Raw genomic sequence first — 24,947 nt, 5'->3', positions numbered from 1 at the left:
TCTATTCAATATATTCACAAATGATCTGGGTAATGACACGGAGAGTACATTTATAAAGTTTGCAGACAATACAAAGCTAGGAGGGGTTGCGATTGCTTTGGAGGCCAGGACTAGAATTCAAAATGATCTTGATAAATTAGGAAAATCTGGAATAAATAGGATGAAATTCAATAAGGACAAATGCAAAGTACTCCACTTAGGAAGGAATAATCAATTACACAAATACAAAATGGCAAATGATGATATAAGAAGGAGCACTAGAGAGAGAAAAGGGCCTGGGGGTTATAGCGCATCACCAACCAAGTGAGAGTCAACAATGTAACACTGTTGCAAAAAAAGTGAACACCGTTCTGGGATGTTTTAGCAGTGTTGTAAACAAGCCACAAAGAGTAATTCTTCCACTCTACTCAGCAGTGTTAAAGCCTCGTCTGTAGTAGTCTGTCCAGTTTTGGCACCACACTTCAGGAAAGATGTGGACAAATTGGAGAAAGTCCAGAGGCGAGCAGAGCAACAAAAATTAATAGAGATCTAGAAAATATGACCTATGAGCAAATATTGACATAATGGGTTTGTTTAGTTTGGAGAAGAGAAGCCAGAGAGAGGGTCATGACAGCAGTCTTCAAATAACCTTCTATGTATTATAAAGAAGGCGATAAAAATTGTTCTCCTTAACCACTGAGGACGGAACAAGATGTAGTGGGCTTAAACAGCAGCAAAGGAGACTTAGATTACACATTGGAAAAAACTTCCTACTGTAAGGGTAATTAAGCACTGGTACAAATTACTAAGGGGGGTTGAAATCTCCGTCACTGGAGGTTTATAAGAACAGGTTAGACACTCTTCAGGGACTCCGGTCTCAGGGCAGGAGAATGGACTAGAGGACCTCTCGGGGTCACTTCCAATCTTATACTTCTATGGTTCTAAGCCATTAGTAAGCAATTGCTGCCAAGTGCTTAGCTAACCAATCCTGTTTTCCCAAGACTATTCCTGTCTTGCTTTTACTAGATAGCTGAAACTTCAGGAGGCTTTTTCTCAGAACTTTCCCGAGCAAAATTCTTCCCGTGCTCACCCCCACCCCTACCCAGATTGCTGCTAGTCTGCCGTTTTCCCTGTGATTGAAAAGAACACCTGGCTCCCTACTGTTACTCCTGGGGGAATTCTGCACACACAAATTAAAAATTCAGCAAATTTCTACATATTTGGCAAAACAATATAATCAAACCAGTTTCAATTATTTTGGTAATTTATTTCAAAATACTTGTCAGCAACAATACAGACTAAAAAAGATGCCAGTAATTTATATATTTATTTTTACAAATAGATTCCTTACTAGGCATATTAATACAGAACTTTTGAGTAATTCATTTAGGTTACAATACAGAAACATATTTCCTGCACCCATCAGAAACAATGCAAAAGCTTGAGAGAGTGAGGGGCAACAGAGGAGCTGAGGGAGAGGGAAGGAGCCTGGAGTGAACTTGGAGGATTGTTGGGTGTGGGTGGGAGAAGTATGGAAGTTTCTTTTGTTTGGGGGGGGGAGGGGGGAAGAGAACAGACAAGAGATTGTTAGGAAGTTTGGGAGCCTCCCCCATGCAGACCCCCTGGCTGATCCCAAGCCTCTCCCACTGAGTCAGGCACATCTGCCCCTGTCTGTATGCCCCCTGCCCCATCCCCATGTGTCCCTGCAGCCCTCCCACTCTCATGTGACCTTGCAGCCCCATTCCACCTCTGGCTCAATGGTGTTACCCCTCTAGCTCCTGAGCATGCACCCATCTGTCCTATGCACTAACCATTCTGAATCCCAATCTGGGGCGCACACACATCCCCAGCAGCCCTGTGTGCCCTACTCTGCCTGTTCTATCTTGGCTCAACTGTGCTGTGATGAACTTTCACTCCTGGGGGATTTCTGCATCACCACGCAAGCACTTCTTGGGCAGAACGTATTTTCTGCAGGAAAAAAAAAATTCTGCACCAGACATGAATTCTGTGCATGCACAATGGCACAGGAGTACTACTGCACACAGGTTGACTAGAGGTGAAAATTGAGTAAACAGAGCATTAATGATCATCCCCTTTGAAGGCTGTGTGCACTGTACCATAGGCCTAGTTTCTGTGCTTAGGACTATTGGTCTGGCCCAGAAATCTGATCTCCTGCATCACTATCCATGTCTCTGTTGATAAACTGTATAGCCAGTTACTTGACCACACTTTGGTTTCGTATGAAATATATTCAAGAGCCTAAAAACCAATGTCAGGATTATTGCTAAAAGTCAATAATAAATTATTATTATTAATTATTATTATTAAGTACAGGAGGAAGGGTGCTATAGGATACTGATTTCCAGGAAGCTGTCTTGTGCACATTTGGTATATTCACCTTACATAGAATGTGTGCTCCCAAAGTTACACATTTCAGCTAAGTATTTATAGGACGGACGATTTTACAAATTATGAAACGCTTTACCTGTCACTAAAATCCAATCCACCAGTTTGTCCCAGTTCCTTAATTTCTTGTTCTGCTTCTTCCTTGTCTTTGTTTTGGACACTAACATTTGAGGTACAGTCCATGAAGATTCCTCCTCAGCTTGTATCCGGGTAGAACATTAAGCTATTTTGCCTTTTGACAAGTGTCTTATTTTCTAATGCCAGAGCTGAACTTCAGCTTTGTGAAGTATCATGGGATACTTAGCATAAGTGAACAGGGTTATAAAAAGACACAGGCTAAGCCAGGCCATATAAGAGCTAGAAATATTTATGCACGTGTTATTTTGATATTGTGCACTTAATGTATATTAGTGTGGTATCGATAATACATACTGAGAGTAATTTTTACACATACATATTTAAAAATCCTATCAGTATGTGTTATTGACACCACATATATTAATATGCATTAAGCACACAATAGCAATATGTTAAGCATATTTTATAAGCACAGAATATATATTGGTCAGCACCTCAGGCCAGCTTTAGAACTTATGTTTTTAGACTCACACTTGATCCTGCAATAAATTCTGTACTTGCTGAGCTCTGCACCCACACAGAACCCCACTGAAGTCAATGGGTCCCTGCAGAGCAGTCCACCCACATGGAGGACATTGCAGGACCAGAACCTAAGAGGCCCTCAAAGGGACAAACAGCCTTCTAAAGGGAGTAAGTTCCCCCCACACCTATCACAAACAGTACTGATTTACACCATTGATTTTTACTGTATGTTAGCTTAAATAATTGTGAAAATATTTCAAGGTTCAAAATAAAGGTAAGCCCAAAGATGAGTCCTATGACTTTGAGTTCTTCAGTTATACATAAATATACCTGTTTTCACAGGGAATTGAGTGTCCTTATTTTGGCCCTGATCCAGCAAACACTTATGCACCTTTAACATACTTAACTCATGTGAGTGGCCTCAAGGAAAAATCGATGAGACTACTTGTGGCAGTCAAGTTATGCCTGTGAATGAGCATTTGGAGGAGGAAAATCCTTTGTTAGAGCAAACAGTAGCAATTATTCCAGAAACCAGCGTAAAATATATTTACATATTAGCTTAGGTTTGTTTATTCTTCATCATAACGTTCACAGAGCCATTTTCTAAAAATACAAAACTATTAACATTTGTGCTTAATAAACACAACTTGGCAGTTTATCAAAACATTTCTCTTTAAAAATACATTTCTGAATGGTCAATGGTGATATAGCTTCAGTTACAGCATCTCATTCTATTCAGTCTAGACTATTCGCAAGTGCATGGTGGTGTAATTCTTCAGAATAACTATGTGAACAATAACTTTCCATATCATATCCAATAGCTTTCAAGTATGTGTAACAGAGAAATTCAACGCATCTCTACTCCAAATTAACAATTCAGTAGAATCTTGCTCATTCACATTAACAGCTGAAAGACCTAATGCAAATTACAGGTGAATCTCAGATTGTTAGGATTGGTTCAGTAAGCCCAATTCACCACTGCACTGTACCTTACACTGTCATTTACACTAGTAAAAAGCAAGTGTAAAATGCTACCCACTCTGATTTGACAGCATTTTACACTCACTTTGCCCCAGTTCGAGGCCCCAATCCTGCAATTTACAATATAAGGGCAGACTCCTGTATGCCCAAGAAGCCCCCACTTAAATCAATGGACTCTGTGCAGGAATGCCCCTAATGCGTGCACATTGTAAATTGCAAGATTGAGGTCTTAATTATACAAGATGCAGGGCAACAGTAAATTTAACCCAGTATGTCTGATACTGGGTTCTCTATTTGCAAGCAGCTAGTGACACTTTACTTATATTTGTCCCATCACTAATGCCAGCACTTCCACCTTTCAAATCAGAGCACGCCTAATCACAGGCAGGGCCGCCCAGAGGATTAAGGGGGCCTGGGGTCTTCGGCAGCGGGTCCCGAGGCAGAAGGAACCCCCGCCGCGGGTCTTCGGGGCACTTTGGCGGTGGGTCCCAGAGCAGAAGGATCCCCTGCCGCTGAATTGCCGACGACAACCCAGAGCGGAAGAAGCTCCAGGGACCCGGACCCCGCAAGAGTTTTCTGGGGCCCTGGAGCGAGTGAAGGACCCTCCGAAAAACTCTCGTGGGGGCCCCTGTGGGGCCCGGGGCAAATTGCCTCACTTGCCCCCCTCCAGGCAGCCCTTATCACAGACATTTACTCGCCACCCTCAACACAGCAGACTTTCTCCACCAACAGCAGACCTCCTCTACCAAAAAACCCCAAATTTGTGTTATTAATTTGTGAGCTTGCAGTGTACTGAAAATGAACTAACAGGTTCTCCTTAACAAATTCCCAATAGATTAAGAATACATACACTCCTTAAATGAGTACAAATTAATTATATATAAAACAGGGTATTTGCCCAGTATTTCAATACTTTTTACCCTACTAGAGAATACTTTCCAGACTCAGTATCAAAGGGAACAGCAAAAACACACCACTCCCAGAGCGAATCCCTGCTAAACTGTCCATCTCGCAGTGCCAGCACTAAGCTCTTATCCATACTTAAAGGCCATGGAAACATTAAAGACCATGAACAGTATTTAATTCAAGTCGAGAGACTGAAAAAAAGAGAGGCATCATGTATATTTAATACAAGCAATACAAAGGATAGTATGCTCTACAAATTTAGCATTACATACACAGATGTACTTGAAAACCAGTGGCTCCTACGTAAACAATTCACACAGACTAGATGTCCATCGCCTGTGACTGTCCGAATGTTCAGAGATTGAATTTAGCAATAACTAAGAAAATACAGTTCCAACCAGCCAGAATTACCCCAAAAAATAATTAGAGAATTAGAAGCAAATCATGAAATAGCACATTACTACAAAGAGTTGGCAAAAATGATTAGTTTGTTCCCATTTAAAGAGCCAAGCTTTAAAGCTAATCTTCAAGGACCAACTTTCACTTTCAGATATACGTGTATAAGGGTATGATCTCAGCAGAAGCTGTGCAACGTGACCCTACAGTTTAGATCTTTGCTAAAGATATAGTCACCGAATTGTTGTTTTACTTCATCATTTACGTAATGCAAAAATATATACAAAATACAATTTAAAGAATAATTTTCTAGTTATCTCCCTACTTGGTAAACAAAAATACAACCACAAGGAAAATAAAAAGCTAGTTTGTTTTTTTCTTTTTTGCCTTAGCAGAAGCTTTCACTTTAGGATTAGTTTCAGGTTTTGGTTCCCATAATGCGTTTCTTACAAATCTTGCTGCAGCTCCTTTATCCAGTTTGGACGCCATTTTCTTGTCAGTTATTTCTTTGACTCTGTTCATGTACGTTCTTATTCTCTCCTGCAAGATATTAAATAAAAAGTATACCTGATATTATTCTCTGAAGACACGTACTATTAAAATAGAGATCAGTAAGAACAAAGCATACGGAACGTGACGCATTCCATAATATACAGCAGAATATAATATTTAATCTCTGTTCAAACTCCAGTGGATTCTTTGCAAACTCAAGACTGCCCTTTTAGCAGATTTTCTGCAACACATGGTGATTGTACCAATAAGTGTACGAGGCCATTAGTGGTACAACTTCAAACATCTCTATATTTCTAGGCATACGTATGGTCCTCATTCCCGTAGTATTTTGTGTAATGCTATTACAACCTAGGGACCTCTCTTCCAATCCTTAAAAAGGTCACACACCCACTGAAGTCTATAGAAATTCTGCATAAGTAAAGCCCGCAAAATTAACTCATATGTGCATTATATAAATATAAAATATATATCTGCTGAAATTCAAAAACTCACTATTTCCAAAATATTAATCTGCCCTACTAAAAACCAAGAAAGCATGCCTTTTTTTTTTTTAAAGAAACTCTCGATTATTCTGTGATGTGTATTTTATACAAACACACACAGAGGAAGGATGATCCTGTGGGACTCAGGAGATCTAGTTCAAAAGTCAGCTCTCCCACAGACATCCCATGAGACCTTAGACGAAGAGTTAATGAACAGCCATTATGTAACACTTCACATATTCCCTGAATTACAGACAATAAATAAAATATATACATTTCATGTACACAGATAATACATATATCAACATACAGCATGTGTGTCATATATGCACATGGCTAACATTTTCTACCTTGGGTTTCTAAAGTCAGACACCTAAATCATTTACCTGTTTTTCAAGGATAATCAGAACCCACATCTCAAACCGATCTCTGAAAATGTTGGCCAATGTTCCAATGTACAAGGTGTAGTTTTAACTCGTTAAGCTTTACAGGGTATGAATTTATGGTACGCTGTACTATTTCTCTAGTATGATTGAGACTGCTAATCAGAACAGATGGCAACCCGACACACATCAGCAAGGGAAAAAAGGAGTTGACAGAAACATTGCAACAAGGTTACAGAAAAAATGAATTCTGACAGCCAGAAGGAGAGTTTTATTAATATATCATTTGAAACCCGAAGTATTACCTATAGGTATATGTTGAACAGAGTTCTGAAAACAAAACAAATTGTGGGAGAGTAACTGTTTCTGATTGCCCTTTCCACATGAGTGATAAGAATATCACATTACTCATGGACGAAAGAAACGTCTATTCATTCACATTGCTACTTGTAAAAAGAAATTGGATGAAAAACTAGAAGATAATCTACTTTCGACTAAAACCATCAGCAATTGTCAAGTAAATACCAGTATATCACTTGCTTTAGATTTTTATGTTGTATATTTTTAATAATAGATTAAAATAGTGCAATGCATTTGTACCAATACAGCGTAAGAGGGAGTAGAAACTGAATCACCATGAAAAGTTAGCAATCCACTTTTGGTTTCATGATCCACTACAGACTGCAAAATCCAAATTATAAATAGAACACATTCTTTTGATATTCAGAGTAGTTTTCTGTATCTTCAACCATAAGCACTATTACCCTGATTATGCAGAATTACCTTTATGTACTCAAATGAAATATATTCATACAGCACATTATTTACTTAAGTATTTCTAATTATTTCTATTTTTAATATTGGTATTAGTATAATATTTCTATTATTTTCTTCAAACTAAATGATTTGATTTTTGAAGTCAGCAGAATTTCCAAGATAGCAGACCTTATATACTGTACTCATGTATCTAAATGGAATATAAAGACAAACCTAAAAGATTTATTATAGGTTGTAAATATGTCACTAATGCAGAATTACTGGACAGTACACATACAACTGATGCCAAAAAAGCTTTTAGCTTTGTTGCTGAACTGGATTCTTTACTGCTGAGAAAATGAATTAATGGAGGAACTGGAAAGAAAGAGGGGGGATCTTTCCCGTCTTTGCTAGTAAATCAACCACACTATTCTTTTAGTCATACAAGAGTCAGAAAAGGCAGTCTCAGAGATTAACGTGATTCCAAGTATTTATAGGAAAAAACACCATACTGGAAACTATAAATTACTATTAGACATGTAACATTTTTCTGTTCAACAGATACAGTGAAAAGCTGGTCTGCTCAGAATACAATTCTCAGACAAAAAGGGGGAGGGAAAGGGAAGGTAGGATGACACCATTAATCTTTTTCTGCTTTTCCAATTTTACCAGGCTTGACAACTTTGCTTTCCACAGATGATACTGTTTTGAACTAAAAATATCATGAGTTCCTTAATTTGGAGAGCTAGGCAGCTTATATCAACAGTTATACAATGCCATGCATACACTACACCAGTGCATGGAGACTGAAGTTATATTTTTAATTGCAGATTTAAAATTTAATAATTACTTGCCCTAGGCAAGTCTGATTTTGCAATGCATTCTATACTGGAATCTTACCAGCTCTTGTTTCACTGGATGGTCCTTGGGATTGATTCCTTGAGTGGCCAGGTATACTGCAAGAAGAAAATGTGCTCTGTTGAACATAAGGGCAGGAATGATTAAGGTCCCAATTCTGTAGCTGACAATACACAGATGAATTGATGTGTCCACATGTGATCGTTTGCAGGATTAGAGCCTAGGTGCTCCGTTAAAATATCTAATTTAAAAATATTCTAATCAAATACTCCAGTACCAATCTGACACTGTCAACCAAAAAGGACAGAAGAGGCTGCCAAAAAAACCCAACATATCTGTTGCTAGCCTGAGTAATTACCAATTTTAATTTAAAATTTCAGCATCACTTACCCTGACTGAAGGACAATAGCAAACTTGAGTTCTTAGAATAACTGAAAGAATATTGGATAGATATTTGACTACAGAATTTGATTTAAAATTTGCAGCCATCAAAAAAAGAGTTAAAATGGCCACCATAAACTCTGCTTCCTCTTATAGCCCTCCTCCAGCATACTTACCCCAAAACATCGAATTTAACGTGTATGCAGAAACCAAATCCAATTTTGCTTGCTCAAGAGGGTCCAACTTAAAAAACAAACAAAGATGATCATTTACTTCTGCACTGTTTTTAACTAAGATGTATGGTAGCTTTCAGTAATATACACAGTATAATTCCATATGAATATATTTGTGACAAAGAACCAAATGGTACATGGTTTTGCAATCAATTATCCTTAAATATGCTGTTAATACAGGCAATTTAGCTACCAGGAGAACTTTTATCATAGAACTAGAGATGGAAAATGTTTTTCAGGGGCCTGCCTACACACAAGAATTGTATTGCTTTAAATTTACTGGGACATTTAAAGTAACAATGTATTTTAATCAGGATGGCTTATTCCCATAAGGGAAGGGGAATAAGCTATAGTGTATAAAGTACCTTTATTCTGATATAAGTAGGGATTGTACAGATTTAATTTTGGTAGAGAAATGCATACCCACAACAGAAATAGTGACAGACAAAAACTGTGTGTAGACCATGCCTAAATCATCAAAGTCTATCTCTGCAGGATTGTTCCTTGCTGTATATTTATTCACTTTTTATCCAGTCTAACATTAAATGCTACAGCCTAATAAAAAGTGATGGGGCTGATTGCTGAGAGGTACTGAGCACCTGCTATGCCAACTTCTCGGGATAAAGCTCACATTTCATCACCAAGATTTTTCCTCAAAATAACTCTCCCTATCCCCAAAATAAAACAGTACAGAAATTTAGAATGCAAGAACAAGTTACTGAAATCCATTTAAAGTTATAATAGAAGGTTAGTACGCCACACACAATTAACAAACATGAACACTGTACACAGTAGATGATGTGTTCTGGGCATGTTGGAAACTTTAGGCTATACACCGAAGGAAGAAGAAATGGGTAATGAAATTTTTTTTGATTGTCAAAGTCAATTTATTGTTTTAGTCCTATAGGATTTCCAGGAACTCTGATAACATCATACAGACCACCAGCCCTAACATGAATACTGTCGAAAGACTGGTGGTGTCAGGACTGATTTCTTCATAATATATTCATGTTAGACATCCTTAATGGATGAGCTTTTTTGCCCCAAACAAAGAAATTACAAATTGAATTTTAAATGTTAAAAATATATAGCTGCTTGTGTGAAGTCCTCTGGCAGTACACCTTGCACTGAATCTACATGCAGAAAAAAAAATGTTTTACAGACTCCCTTAGATCTGCTGGAAAGGGTAGTGCAGTGGACTAAGCATCAAGTTCTGCACTCCTTGGAACCAAAAGTTCAAATCCCAGAGTTAACTCATTCTTCCTAAATATACAAATTGAGAACAAGGAAGTTTACTGTGTGAAGGTCTTTCACATAAAACTATTGAAAAATGGCTCGTCTCTGCAGTCTTGGGGGACATTAAAGATCCTATAGCCTTCTTCATAGGGGTGGGGATAAGCCCTCACATCCTTGGCCTAACTGACTCTCCTGACCCACTACTCTGTGCTAGTTGGCTAATGCATTGGCTACATTTCAGTGTTATTTTGTATGTATATAGCTTGTGAAGCACTTTGAAATAAGAGCTGTTCTATAAATGTGAAAAGATTTATTTAAAATACTAGGTCTCTGGGGCAGGGACTGTCTATTATGTGTCTGTACAATGCCCAGCACAGTTAGGACCCAAGCCTTCACTGGGTTCCTAAGTACTACTGTAATACAAATTAACAAAACAACAATAATAAAGGTTGCTGGTGGGGGTTGTTCTTTACCCTTTCAAGAAGCTCACTCCTAGAAACAGACATCATTGTCTTCAGCACGTCATCTACAGAACTAAGAGACTTTTCAAATGCTGACAGATAATCATGAATTTCATTTGGGTATTCTTCCCCACTATTATCTTCCTCTGCCATCTCCATCTACAAAGAAACAATTACCATTTTCACCAGATATTTAGGGGTAGCAGGATTGTATTTTAAAATTTGGGGAGAGGGCAAGGGAATTCATGAAAAATTCAATTAACAGGTGTGTAGCGATTAGTTCACTGCAGAAGTAATGTCAACAGTTATATAGCTAATCATATGGCAGTTTCAAGTATCTGCCCTAAATGCAATACAGCATGAAGGCCCATCGTGAACATCACTATTTTAATATCACATCTTTACACCACACCAAATATTTGACTCCATGGTCTGTGTAACAATAATGGAAAGAAATATTTGCCTGTTTTAAAAATAATAATGATAAAAAAAAAGGTATCCTGTTAATCCTTTTGTAGGTAGAGATTAAAGAGCTACATCAACACACCCCTTTCCTGCACAGTTGCTGGGCTGCATCAACTATTTTGCAAAAGGAAAGCAGGAGCGTCCCATGTAGCTGCAGTTCCTTTACACATGGGCCCTCTGTGGCATTTTCGCTCCCGCCTGCTCAGAACAGGAGGAGGAGGAGGAGCATGGAGACCCGTGGAATTATTACTACAGCTGGTCAGAAAATTTTCATCCAGTCTTTTGTCAGAAAAAGCTATTTCGACTAAACTGAAATTTTTCACTAAACTGTATTGTTTTCAACAAAATTTCCTGAAAAAAGAAAAACTGAAGGAAAAAAATTTGCATTTTGGCAATTTTGTATTTTGGAAAATGTTGAAGTTTTGTTTCAGAATTTTGTTTGAATTTTATTCTATCAAGTTTTTTCCCCATTTTTATAGTAGTAATGCATAGTATGTAAAATTTGAAGTAAAAATCCCAAATCAAAAATTTTTGAAATATATATATTTCTTTCCAATTTTGAATGAAAAATTTTGAAATGTCAAAATTTCCCACCAAATAGAAAATCCAAGTGTTAACCAGTTGTAATCATTACTGAAATCACGTTTTCACAAGATGAATTCTTCATCAACAAGTGTTCCAATGCATTAGGCCCAGATAAGCTTGTCTGTGCACCTTAATTCAGTCCCCTTGTGCATGTGCATTATGATAGTCTTTACACGATTATATATTTTTTCCACAGTACCCCTGCCTCATTCAGTTCACAGACTGGATGGTGGTCACGTAATGAGCAGTTACTCAATGTTTTGTTTTCTGCTCAGTGTTTTCAATGGGTGGCTCTATCCCTTACTTACTGCACACTATTCAAACCGTGCTCTGAATATACAATTATTAATTTCCTCTTGGCTTTTTCTGTCATGCTCATCACTCTAGTATTCAAGCGCTTCACAAATATTTATTAATGTATTTTCACAACGCCGGTGAGATGAGAGGCAATATTACAGATGGGGACTTAGGCACACAGAGATTAAGCTCAAAGTTTTCACTAAGTCTGGATGCCCGATCTGAGATGCCAAGGACCTCATTTTTTCAGAGATCTTATCAGACCTCAAGGGCTCAAGTTAGGCACCCAGAAAATGAGGAACATACAATTAGGAGCTGTGAAACCTAAAACCATAAGCAAGTCTGATTTATATGAACTCTGACTCAGGCAGGGATAGAATCCAATTCTGCAGGTCAGCATTCAACTGTGTTAACCATGACACCACCTTTTCTCTTCCTTCAATCTCCTGCCTCAGTCATTACACGCCTTTCAACTAGATGAAGCAGGGGTCCTCCAGACAACAATTTAGTTGACTACACAACCCTGAGTCATCCCCAGAGCAACTTCCTAACAAGCTGTTGCCTTGTTCTACCTTAAAAGGACATCAGACTGCATTTTGAAGAATCGTGTCTTGGACCCATAGGATTCTGTTTTGCAAGAACTTGGGAGTACATTATGCCCCTCTTGTACTATGAACATGATTGGGCATTAAGGCTTTGTCTACACTGGCAGGTGAACAACAAAACATACCCAAAAGACAAAAAAATTTTGTCAAGGAAAAGCTCTGGTATGAACAGCGCTTTGTCAGTAGAAGCACTCTCCTGCCAACAGCACTATGCCGCTCCTTGGGGGTGGAAGTTTTTTGTCGGCAGGAGAATTTTCTCCTCCTGACAAACAGCAGCTACGCTGCCCACCTTTTAGTGGCACAGCTGTGTTGCTAAAAGTTGCGTAGTGTAGACACGCCTAAGTTTATACCATTAATTCCTCTCTGGTGATAGCTGGGATTACCAATTGACATACTGTGGAACCCTGAAGTCTGTCCTCAGCATCTCCTCACTAGCTTCTGAGGCAGCTCAGCCACGGTCAGGGAAAGTCTTTTTGCTGCTCCCATGTTTGTTTATAGGACTGTACTTGAAACTAGGTGTCCTGAAAATAGTAATGGAGTAGTAGAAATAAAAAGACTATCGGGGAAAAAGTAACAGCGCAAAATGGAATCAGCAATTATAAACAAGAGATACAGTTAGGCAAACACGATAAGAGGAGCGTGGGGGAGTTAGGGAAGAGATAGAAATATTTTAGAAAAACTCTTTACCATATTTTGAAAATGGTACTGGCCACATAAGTTTCAGAAACTTTATTTTGTAGATGTAATCTATGAACAATAACAGCCCGCAAAGCTAGAGGAAAAGCCAAGGTAACAGCAAACAGCTGTGAAGTCCCTGGAGTTGGTTTCAGAGGAAAGATTTGATCTTTGCCTTTTCCTGGCAAGAGTGTGGTTTATGAGAGAGAGGTTTCTTTTTATTCATTAAGTCCTGCTGGGTTCACATAGAAGGAAGGTTGGGTGGTACTCTACTCAAATTCCATTCACAATTCCAGTTACCGTAGCAGTATGTTTCTGATAAAATGATCAACCATGAAATAGTTAAAGCTAAACAGTGGAACTGTCATCTGTAGTCTTCAGAATTACGACCCCATTGAGATGAATGATGGCCATTCACACCTCTCAGGTCTGCATCAGATCACATTTCTACATACTGAGCTAACCCTAAAATGTTCAAGCTCCCCTATGTATGATACCACATGTTTACAGGGCATTTAGGTCAACTGCACTGCTCCTGGGAGAGAACAGAGCTGCATGCAAAGGATGTTGTTCACAGAAAGGCAAAGTATCAAATATCTGTATACAGTACAATTTTATGTGTGTGTGTTTATTTTGTCCTGGCCTCTCCTAGTTAAAGTTACAGAACATGGTTGACAACCAGCAAAGGAAGAGGAGATTATTCACCCTGTGCAGTAACTGTGGTTCTTTGAGATGTGTCCCCCTGTGACGGCTTCACTTCAGGTATGTATGCCTCTTGAGGCCTTATCGGAGATTTACTTTTAGCAGGGTCCATTTGGCCTGCACAAGAGCTCTATACAACTTCATGCTGTGTGCATAGGACCTATAGAGCTGTGCAGGTGAACTGCCTTCAGCTCCTTCTCTATCGAAATGTCCATCAAAGAACTATCCAAAGCAGAGGAGAAGTAGGGTAGGTGGTGGAGCACCCAGAGTCAGGGCCGGCTCTAGCCATTTCGCCGCCTCAAGCACAGCGGCACGCCACGGAGGGCGCTCTGCCGCTCGCGGGTCCTGCGGCTCCGGTGGATCTCCCGCAGGCGTCCTGCGGAGGGTCCGCCGGTCCCGCGGCTCTGGTGGACCTCCTGCAGGCGTGCCTGTAAATGCTCCACCGGAGCCGCGGGACCGGCGGACCCTCAGCAGGGATGCCTGCGGGAGGTCCACCGGAGCCGCTTGCCACCCTCCCGGCAACCGGCAGAGCGCCCCCAGCGGCATGCCGCCCCAAGTACACGCTTGGCATGCTGGGCCTGGAGCCGGCCCTGCTTGGCCCACGCCACTTCCAGTAGCTCCCATTGGCCTGGAGCCAGCCCTGCCCAGAGTGTGACATCTCAAAGAATCACAGGTACCGCACAAGGTGAGTAACCTTCTTTTCATCTTTGAGTAGTCCCTATGAGAATCCACTTCAGGTCACTTTTCCGAAGCTGTAGGGGAAACTGCTGAGTTGAGTTCAAGACTGAAGACTGTACACGTGTACCAATACAATTTAGAAATGTATGCACTGCAGCCCATGTAGTAACTCCGCATATCTCAGACACAGGAATGTTCTTAAGTAACACTCTAGAAGTTGCCTGTGATCTGATAGTGTGCGCTGTTATCCTTTGGGAAGGCAGAACACCAGCTGTGTTGTAGCAAGCGACAACATACCCAGAGGTCCACCTTGGAAGTCTCCGTGGAGAGACTGTGAACTCCTTAGATCATTCTGCAACGGAGAAAAAAACAGTCTAGATTATTTCTGAAATTGCTTGGTCATAGCTAGACAAAAGGCCAGTGCCTGTCTCCCATCTAAAGTATGAAAGGAGGTCTCATGTTGAGATTTATGTGGTTTAGTGACCAATACTGGTGGATGGATGGTCTGGTTGAGAGGAAAATCCAAAAGCATTTCACATAAGAATTTAGGGTGTGGCCATAAAGAGACCTTGTCCTAAAAAAAAAAAAAAAAAAAAAAAAAAAAAAAAAATCACACGCACCCCATAAATGGGGGGTCAGTCATCAAAGCCCTACTCTTCCCAACCCTGTGGGCTGATGTGGTAGCTACTAGAAAAGCCATCTTCACAGATAAATGAAACAAGAAGCAGGTTGCCATAGGTCCAAACAGAAGTCCCATGAGGTATCTAGCACCAGGTTGAGATCCCAAGAATGAGTAAGACTCTAAACCTGGGGGTAGAGAGTCCCTAATCCCTTATTAAATCTTGAGACACACGGTGAGCAAATACAGAAAACCCTTCTAGTGTGGAACAAAATGCTGATCTTGTGGCCACATAAACCTTAATAGAGGTAATCGATAACTTTGATTTTTTCCAATCCAGCAGGTAATCCAAGATGGCTGAGAGCAAAGATGATTCAGGCACAAGTTACTGACACTGTACACCAGTGGTTCAACTATTTCCATTTCTGAACATAAGTAATTCGCGTTTACTTCCTTCTACTGTTTAGTAATACCTGTTATACCCCTGTTGAGCAGTATATTCTAATTCCCTGAACCATCTAGGAACCATGTTCAAAGGCAGAGGACCGTAGTTTGGGGTGAAGATGCGACCTGCATCCTGGGAGAAGATATGAGGAATGGTCTGAAGACTGAATGCCGGTTGGACACATAGGTGAAGCAGGTAAGGATACCAAGTCGGTCTCAGCTAGGTCAGTACTATAAAAGATAACCTTGGCCCTGTCCTATTTGATCTTGTTCATCTCTCTTAGTATTAGCAGTGTTGGAAGGAATGCATAGAGAAGGCCCTTCATCCAAAGAAAGAGAAAGGCATCCCCCAAAGAGTGGAGACTTAGGGCTCCTCTTGAACAGAATAAGGGGAACTTCTTGTTGCTGAATAGGTCCACTTGTGGAAGTCCACTTTTAGAATATTCCTTGAAGAATTTGAGTCCAACTCCAATTCATAAGTCATGGGAAAAGTGCCTGCTAAGAATATCAGCTGTAATGTTCTGGACTCCAGGAATGTAAAAGTCTGAGATCTGCATCTGAAGACTAAATTGACTTATTGATGAAAGTAAGCAGCTACTACCTATAAAATCTTTTGAGAATATCCTTGGGGATGAAGAGAGACTGAAAGTAAGGACTTGGTATTGAAAACAATCCCGGCTCATGGTAAAACAGAATTGTTTTTTCCTGTGTGGGGGATGTATTTCTATATGAAAATAGGCATCCTGTAGGTTGACAGCCGAAAACCAACGTACTGCCTCTAGAAAAGGAATTACAGCTGCCACAGTCACCATCCTGAACTTTTGAGACTTTATACATTTGTTCAGTCATCTCAAATCTAGGATTGGTCTCCGCCCGCTGTCCTTCTTTGGCATGAGAAACCACTTTTGTAAAACCCGTTTCTCCCCCCCCCCCCCCGAGGAGATAGGATCATTTTCCCACTCCTAAATGAAGGAGAGTGTTCCCTTTCTTGACTCAGTGTAGTCTCATAAGAGAGGTCTCTAAAGTGGAATGGGTAAGGAAGATGGGAGAGAGCATGGGATGTAAAGTGGGCGTTGTAGCCCAATGTTATAACCTCCATGACCCACTTTTCTGTGATAATATGATGCCAACCATATTGGAAATGGGGAAGGCTGTCTTCAAAAATGAAAGGTAGGTAAAAGTTAGCCTGCAAGCTAGAGGTGAGGAAGGTATTGAACCCTCAACAAACCCATCAAAACTGTTGTTTTGATGACAACTTGATCCTCTCTGAAGGAGAGTTAGAGAAGCTTTCTTCCTCTGGAACCTTTGTCTCTTTCCAGCGGGTTTGGTGGTTCTGTGAAATCCAGAGAACTGGGCAGGGTGCAATCTCTGGACAGTCTGAGATGTGCTAAATCTCCTTGTTTGTAAGAGTACATATATGCCGAGACCTCAATAGGCCCCAGAGTCCCTAGTGTGTATAGGGACTCATCCATAATCCCTGAGAAGAGCTTCTGACCATCAAATGAGATGTCCTCAGAAGTATTCTGAAACTCTCAGAAACCCCAACAGCTGGAACTGACATGCCCTACACATAACAACCGCTGTGGAGATGGATATGGTGGAGGTGTCCATGGTATTGAATGAGACTTGGAGAGGGGTTCTGGCTTATACCTGAACTTTCATGATGATAATCTGAAAGAGTTCCCTGTGCTCCTGTGGAAGATGTTCCATAAAGGGCTGCAAACTTGTAATTCATGAAGTCATACTTGGCCATGATCACCTGACAGTGTGTGATCTGAAATTGGAGGGTCACGAACAAGTGAGCTTTATGAGGCTTTAACTTCTTCAAAAGGCACATGAAGGTCCTAGAATTGGCAAAAACCATCGGCCATTGATGGTGGTGGATGCATGACTGCCTTATCTGGACACAAGGATGAAACAGAAGTTTGAGGGGTGGCCTCCTTACCTGCCCTAGTCTCCTATTCTTCAAAGATCTTCTCATATTGGGGATTTGGTAGAGGAGATTGTGTAGGCTCTAGCCTCTTGGTGCAATGGAGCCAGAGGTCTGGCAAAGTGCTGCTGATACACCACCCAAGCACCCCAGCATGGCCATTGGGGCGGGGGGGCCATATGCGAGAGCAACTGATCCAACCATTCCTGTAGCAGACAAGGATCCTTGTCAAAGTAGGGGTTCTAATACTTATGTGGAGGGGGAACCTTATACTGATAAAGAGGAGACTGACTGAATGCTTCCTTCATCTGCCTCAATGTCCTTCAAAGGGGTGACCCCAGTAGACAAAGGCAGAGAATCCTGCAGTACGAGGAAACAATGGTAATCCAGAGATTAGGGTCTTGGTCCTGAAAGTCATTTGGTACACACAAACAGTGGGGACTCCAGCTCATCGAAAACTGACAAGTCCTTAGAAGAATTCCTGTGGTACTGAGTGGGCTGGCATCAGTGCAGCAGTTGAGGTGGATGGTACTGTCAATTTGAAATACATAGGCAACGGGGCCAAAGGTGTCCGAAGCTTTGATTTTGCCAGTACCTACAGTGCTGAATGAGAAGGCACCAATGGTAAGTGTGCTGTAGATGGTGCCATTCTAAAGGAGTGTATATGTCCTGGGCCTCCCTGTCCTTCCTAGATAGTACTGGGGGGCTTGCTGGAGCCATGCTTCAGAGAAGCACTCTGGGATCTCCCGACCCCACTGGTACCAAAGAAAGAGTCCTTTGCCCTCACAGTACTGAGTCAAGAGGTTGAGGCCTCTGATACTGCAGACTTCGCAGGAGATCACTGCCTTTTGGGAGTTGGCTCCTTCTGGTGAGACCCCGAGCACTTCTCCTTTGGAGTTTTCCCTGAGCTCTACCAAGTCTTCCCCCTCGAAGGCACGCTGGACCTGTCCAGAGACAGATGTATAGGGGTGGGGGCATTCTACCGCTGATTAGAACTGGCTAGGATCACATGATTGCAATTGCCATTGGTTAAATACCTCTATTAAAGGAGCACAGATTCATACTTTTCCATAACCCAATCTGGACCAAAAGAAAAGACAGAAAAATGGAGAAAAAATGGGGAAGAGGGACAGACCAAAAAGTATTTTTTGCTAACTCTAGTATCACACATACCAAGAATGAAGTTAATGATTTAGTTGACCTTGTCATGCAGCATCTACAGGGGAACTGTGTACAATGAAAATTAACCACACATTAGAACAAAGCTGCATATTAACACCAACACAGTACCCTTCACTAACAGCAGAAGGTGCTCCTCCTCCTCAGCATGGGAATGGATTTGTTGAACTTACAAGTTTTCTGTTTGTTGCAATGGGAACTTGCAAGTTCCTACTCCTGCTGTTTGGGGACCTCTCTCTTTTCACTAGACTGTTATTTCAGTGTAACTAATCTCTACACAGGATATGTTACAGTGCTAGCACATGCCAACAATAAGGCAGCAGTTAGCTTAACGGGTTTTGATAACATTAAATACACAAGAAAAAACCCACACTACTTTAGAAAACATGCATCATCACAAAACTGGTGTTTGTATTTTTTGCATGGGGAGCTCGGGGTTATGGGAGGTCTTGGCCAAATCAACATGCAGGCTGCATGTTCACACCTACAGGATGTGTCACACCGAAGGGGAAATAAGACTACATAGATTACTCCATATACCTAGGGGCAACCCTGTCCTCCTCAATTCTTAAATTTCAGTTATTAAGCCACAAAACACAATTACCTCAAAGTTCAAAATACACAGACAACCACTTTTAGAACAGGCAGAAACTTACCACAGACTTGATTAGTTCCTGTCCTGGATTTTTGCTGTATAGGTTTGTCTGTTGGATTTGGCAACTTTCAGTCAGGTTTTTTTTTGTTAGTTAAGCACAGCAAATCCATTTTTCCAATAAAACGTTCAGTTAAATGAGGCTCTGCATAGTCTGGAGAATAAACTATTGGGTAAGCAATTCATAAAGAAGAGTTCAGGGTAACTCAGGAGAAGATGAGAAGAATAAAAGATTTGAATAAAACAGCATTCCAGGCAAATGAGTGTTGGATAAATGGGGCTGGAATATTGCTGGAAGGATAACTTGTGGCTGATAATACTTTATCATTATACCACCTTTAAATCTCAACAGAATAGAAGGCACTGAAAAATCCAACAGTGAATACGGCCACTTCTGGGATAGAGGAAAGTTTGCATCCCACACGTGGTACTTAGCACAGTAAAGAGGAGCAGGGGTATTTTGGCTAAGGACACAGAGGCAAACTATTCATGAAAAATGTGACATAAGTGCTTTAATGTCAACATACAGTAGACAGGATCCTGGCTTTCAAATCTCAGTTGAAAGGTTGCCCTGCAGTAACTAACCCAACATGCTGATATGAGCAAATGTAGCTGAAAAAGCTCTCCCATTCTCCAAATATATTTAATCACAAAATTGAGGCACAGTCAGTCTGGCATGGAAACAATGAAGGTGTTATAATACTTTGGCTGATCAACAAAACTGCATTTGTTTGATGATGATTCTCATTTATTCAAGAATACCAACGCAGATATCGGAACTCCAACTATACAAACAGGTATGTGCCGCTTGATCTCCAGATCAATGTAGAACATATACATATCAAGGAACACATTCATTCGTCAGGAGAAGATGAGGAAAATAGAAGGGGCCACACAGAAGAGAAAAACTCAAGGAGGGACAGAGAAGATTTCATCATCTGAAGACCACACAGAAAAAGAAGTGGCTCACCATCAGCAACCATTTGTAGAAGTTTAAAATGCTACCAAACATTAGTTTTCTACACTAAATCATCAAGTGACCTGTGATTTAAATTGTATTATAAAAGGAGTTAAAATTAGATGATTCTGTAACTAATTTAACAAATACTAATTTATCTGCCAGCAATGTTATGAATCTCCTGGGGAGCAAGCGTAACTTTGTACACACAGTTTTTAAAATGAATTGAAGTTCAGGTGATAGACATAAAAAGGTAAAGGGGGGAGAGGGGAAGATACAAACAGATGTTTTAAGAATAATCTCTGAAAATACACAGTGCTTTAACAACTTTAATAAACACTTTAGATGCAGGCTTAACACATGTTAAACCAGTTTTTGACAGCAATAGCTTCTTCTGCAAGTGCAGAGAGAATAAATCCTTCAATTCAGTTTATTCAACTAATTAATTTTAAAGACAAGTTAATTCAAAGTTGAAAAAACAATTGGGAGATGAAAAAGCAAGAAAGATCGTTTTCCTTTTCTAGTCCAGGAATAAAAATGAGGTGGGAGGATGAAATTTACTAGTTCTAAAATCTTGAAGGATATGGTGACCAGAAACAATCGTTTCTATTCATTAACTGTATATAATACTTCATTTGTTTAATAAATCAGTTTTAAATGCAAACATGTTTTGATAAACTTTTTTCCTTATGTCCAGCACATAAGGTAGCTTTAATTAACTAATAAAAACAATTTGTAATTCTATTAAAAATGAACAAAAACGGCATTTCACTTTCCTTTCAAAATGTTCTTCCTTACTCATGACGTAAATCATGAATAAAAAGATAATCACCTAGTTACTAAGAACTGCATGTCACCATTTTCTAACAAAAAATGTAAACATTAAGAATCTAAATAAATATATGTGAAATGACATAACTGCTAAAATAAGCTTATGTACACATTTATCTGCTTAGTTAGCAAAAAGAAGTACAAAATTTAGTACGAAGGTTGTATTTAGCTGCAAATCAACGTTTGAATGCTCTCCAAACAATGGAATTAACTTTTCTTTAGGAAAATAACTAAATGTTAAGTGAAAAGTACAAATGCAAAACAAGATTAAAACTGATGCCTTAAATCAAGGTTTCCTGCTTGCTTATTTAATCTTAATTGGCTTGATTAAAATTGGTGATTTAAAACATTTCGAATTAAATCAATCCATCCTTGTTCAAAGTTGCAATACTGAACATTTCCACCCAACATTACACCAAAAAAAGAGAAATTCAGTAGTTTACACTTTTGGTCGCCTCTTCTTTGCAGAATTAAAACCACAGACTTGGGTCGAAAAGAATGTGTAATTGGATTCTACGTAATATTCAAACAGAAGAGAAAAAAGCACTTAATATTCTTTACTCAGCTGCTTCAATATTTTAGTATATTTCACTGTTCACTTCAATGTTTATCTATATTTCTAAGCGCTACCAGCTCTCAGGTTAGACATTTCCACTGCCTTCTCAAATGAGATTTCACTTTTGCAGTGCAGCATAGATAATGCATACTTCCAAAAGAGCTCATGGTCAGCAAGATCCTGCTGATGCCAATGAAACAGAAGCTGCCGCAGTCTTTTGGCACTAAGTAGTAAAACTTAAGGATGTTTTTCAAACTAAGTTCAAACTATAAACGATTTTTATCTGAGACCCAGAAAATCTCAATCTTGTGGTTGACACAATGCATAACATAAAAAAGCATGTCTAAACTTGGCTTGACAGCCCAGTCATTGCTGCACCATCTACATTCAACGCAACCGGCTTTCAGCTGAGCTCTTCAACCTGATCCGTATGACTCATAAAACTGTTTTTATTTCTTATGTGATATCATTACCTGGCCTACATTCCACATGTTGTGCTCTTTTTGCTTACATAAGTTTTCCCTCCTGGACAAATCTGACATACACCGACTCCTGCTCAGCTACAGACCTATCAATGGATCCATCAGCAATCACAGCGATAGCTTTCTTTATGCATATCTGGAATGCTTCCTAAAGAGAATTTGCATTTTAGAGAACATTCAGGTTCCTCCACATAGGTACAAGGGAACACAGAGCTCCTGTCATCTGTTTAATAGAGCCACACTCTGAAGCACACCTCTGCAAATCAAACCATAACAATGCCCCCCCATTTCTGCCCATCCTCCCAACGCAGTTTAACATGTTGACACCCTGAATGATTTATCTCCCAGATAGAAAGAAGAGAAATTATAAAGGTAGGGGAAGAGGGTGCACACAAGCCCCTGGCATGGGGAGAAGGTAGGAATGCAGGGAAGGGAGAAACTGGGAGCACACACAGACCCTGGCATAGGTGGAAGGAGGACTGGGAGAGGGCTGGGAAAGGAGAAATTGGGGGGGAGGTGGCATAACCATTGGTACTGTGGGGAGAATGGGGAACCTAGGCACTGGGGGCACACAAGAACCCTGATGGGGAGGATGGTGGACCGGGGCACATAGGGGAAGGGAACACATTGTTCCCCATGCCAAGGGCTCTTACAGGGCAAGGGGGACACAGAGACCCTGGTATGAGGAAAGGATTGAGAAGCTGTGGAACGAGGGAGATGGGAGGGTGGCACAATAGGAGCTTGTGGAAGGGAGCGATGCAAGAAGCTCTTCATGCATGCAATAAGCTCGGCCTACACAAGTTACAAAGTGTGTGACTCCCTAGTTTTATATACTCTTATACCCTCTCTTATTTATCACATTTCTAAGGTAAGAAATCCCAACCTTCTCTTTCATCTGAGTTTTTCTATACCCTTCAACATCCTCATTGCCCTTCTCTGAACCTCCTCTTCTTGTTTTGCCATATCATTTTTGAGATAGGGCAACTAGAACTTCCCAAAGAATTCCAGATGAGGCCACACCATTGATTTATATAAAAGAATTATAATATTCTTTGTATTATTCACCATCCTATTCTTTATGCATCCTAACACTGTTAGCATTTTTGACTGCAACTGCACATTGGGCAGAAGCCTTCATTTTACATGAGCAGCAAAACAGTCCTGCATGTGCAGGAAACAAATTCTAAACATCTTACAACCACTGAAAAGAGAAAGACCTTTATGAGAAAGCTATGCATGCTTTCTGCAAAGTACCCCAAACAGGTCACATTTCGCATATAATACCTGTGAGTTCTGGTAAGCAAAAACATCCCCCTGAGCACAGCAAGTCTCAGCGCTGTAAAGCGCCAGTGTAGACAGCTCTGAGCACTGGTAACTACGCTCCTTGCTGAGGTGGCGTTTTTAACCACACAAGGCATGTTAAAGCGCGGCAGTGCTTTAGCATTGCCAGTGTAGACTAGCCCTAAGTTTCTCATAATCCCAAGCACACTCTTCTGGGCTGCATACTTCATGTTTTCTTGACCAAGGGACTGCATAGCATCCAGCCTCTTTGCTGATTCAGGCCGATTTTATTTTTTTAACCAAAAAGGTGTTCGTTTCAAACAAACAAACAGAACATTAACCAAGACTATGTGTTTTTAATACAAACACACTCAGAACAGTGTGCAAGCTGAGGACTGATTTGCCAATTAAACTGCCTCACACTAGCCACAGCAGTTCATTCTGCAATCCAGAACTGTAACAAGGTATCGCTATTCTTCTGTCTCATGGCGTTTTACAGCGCCAGGACCTAGTCTGGTTGTAACCCACTTTACCGGGAAGCCGACTCGTGCTTGGCTGCGCAGCTGAAGCACCGCTCTCCTTTCGGGTACCATCACATGAACTAAGGGTGGCCCATACTTGCCAGCTTTACGTCCTGTCCTAAACGCCAATCAAGCCGTGTCTCGCAGGAATGACTGACGAGCTTCCAAGGCGCCAAGCGTCGCTACTCTGGGCTCGCACGGAAAATAAAACGGTCACCGCGAGGGCGCTAGGGTGGGGCTCGCGCCAGAAAGGGGGCCCTGGTCCGGCCGGAACATGGGCGCAGGCGGATGACGCTCGCGAAGGCCCGGGCGGAACTCCGCAACAGTTACGGACACTCAATACTCTCTCCGGGGACGGGGGCTGAGTCCAGCCTGAGTGACTGGGCGAGAAGCCAATGGCAGTTCTGCTGTTGGGGCGTAACCAATCCGTATAGCTGAGGGAGGACCTAGCTTTATGGGGCGGTGCCAAAGTGACGCAAGCTAATCCGGAAAGGGAGATAGGGAAGGGGCGGGGCCTTGCGAGGTCGAGTTTAGCGTCCGCTAGTCAGGAGGTGAATAAGAGTGGGCTTTGGCGCTCTGGCCAATCATAATCGGAGGGGGCGGGGCTTGCGGGTGGGTGGGGCGTACCGCGACAGAGCCTAGGAGGAGTGCGGCCCCGCGGTGTGGTTGTTGGCCTGATTCATCTCGCGCAGTCGCGGTGCAGTCTTGCGCGTGAGGCCGCGCGCACGGAGGGCGGGGGTTGAGGGGGCCTGAGAGGGTTTCCCGCTTCATCCCATACAGGGGGGAGACGGGGTGATGGCGAGGACACACCTCACGGATCAGGAGGCGACACGACTAGCTCACACACACAGGGGGTGTTCGTTGGTGTGTGCCCCCCAGCGTAGGGTGAGCTTTAGCATTGCCAGGCTGAGCCGTT

General features: G+C 41.1%; 1 protein-coding gene across 3 annotated transcripts; it reads right to left on the bottom strand.

The window, feature by feature from the left end:
- Positions 1–2,632: 2,632 nt before the first annotated feature.
- C1D (C1D nuclear receptor corepressor) lies at positions 2,633–24,405 on the bottom strand. 3 transcript variants are annotated; one of them, XM_032806550.2, is made up of 6 exons: positions 24,129–24,405; positions 14,876–14,930; positions 10,584–10,730; positions 8,818–8,884; positions 8,303–8,358; positions 2,633–5,808 (listed from the first exon to the last, which is right to left on the bottom strand). In XM_032806550.2, the coding sequence occupies exons 3-6, from the start codon at positions 10,728–10,730 to the stop codon at positions 5,632–5,634; spliced, it is 447 nt and encodes a 148-aa protein (XP_032662441.1). In that variant the 5' UTR covers positions 14,876–14,930; positions 24,129–24,405; the 3' UTR covers positions 2,633–5,631. The 3 variants fall into 3 exon arrangements, with proteins under 3 accessions (XP_032662441.1, XP_032662440.1, XP_032662439.1); XM_032806549.2 differs by lacking the exon at positions 14,876–14,930 and having other exon boundaries at positions 24,129–24,404; XM_032806548.2 differs by lacking the exon at positions 14,876–14,930 and having other exon boundaries at positions 24,133–24,404.
- Between the last annotated feature and the right edge of the window lie 542 nt (positions 24,406–24,947).

The sequence above is a fragment of the Chelonoidis abingdonii genome, chromosome 3, assembly GCF_003597395.2.
Source record: "Chelonoidis abingdonii isolate Lonesome George chromosome 3, CheloAbing_2.0, whole genome shotgun sequence".
Lineage (NCBI taxonomy): Eukaryota > Metazoa > Chordata > Testudines > Testudinidae > Chelonoidis > Chelonoidis abingdonii.
The sequence above is the reverse complement of the archived record's forward strand: the minus strand, read 5'-3'. Positions and strand labels throughout refer to the sequence as shown.

Excerpts from the sequence above, each read along its gene's own strand:
- C1D (XM_032806550.2), bottom strand. The coding sequence starts at position 10,730 with ATGGAGATGGCAGAGGAAGATAATAGTGGGGAAGAATACCCAAATGAA. Across the intron at positions 8,885-10,583 it reads GGAGTGAGCTTCTTGAAAGG|TTGGACCCTCTTGAGCAAGC; the intron begins GTAAAGAACAAC and ends TTGTTTTTTAAG. Across the intron at positions 8,359-8,817 it reads GTTAAATTCGATGTTTTGGG|TATACCTGGCCACTCAAGGA; the intron begins GTAAGTATGCTG and ends TTCTTCTTGCAG.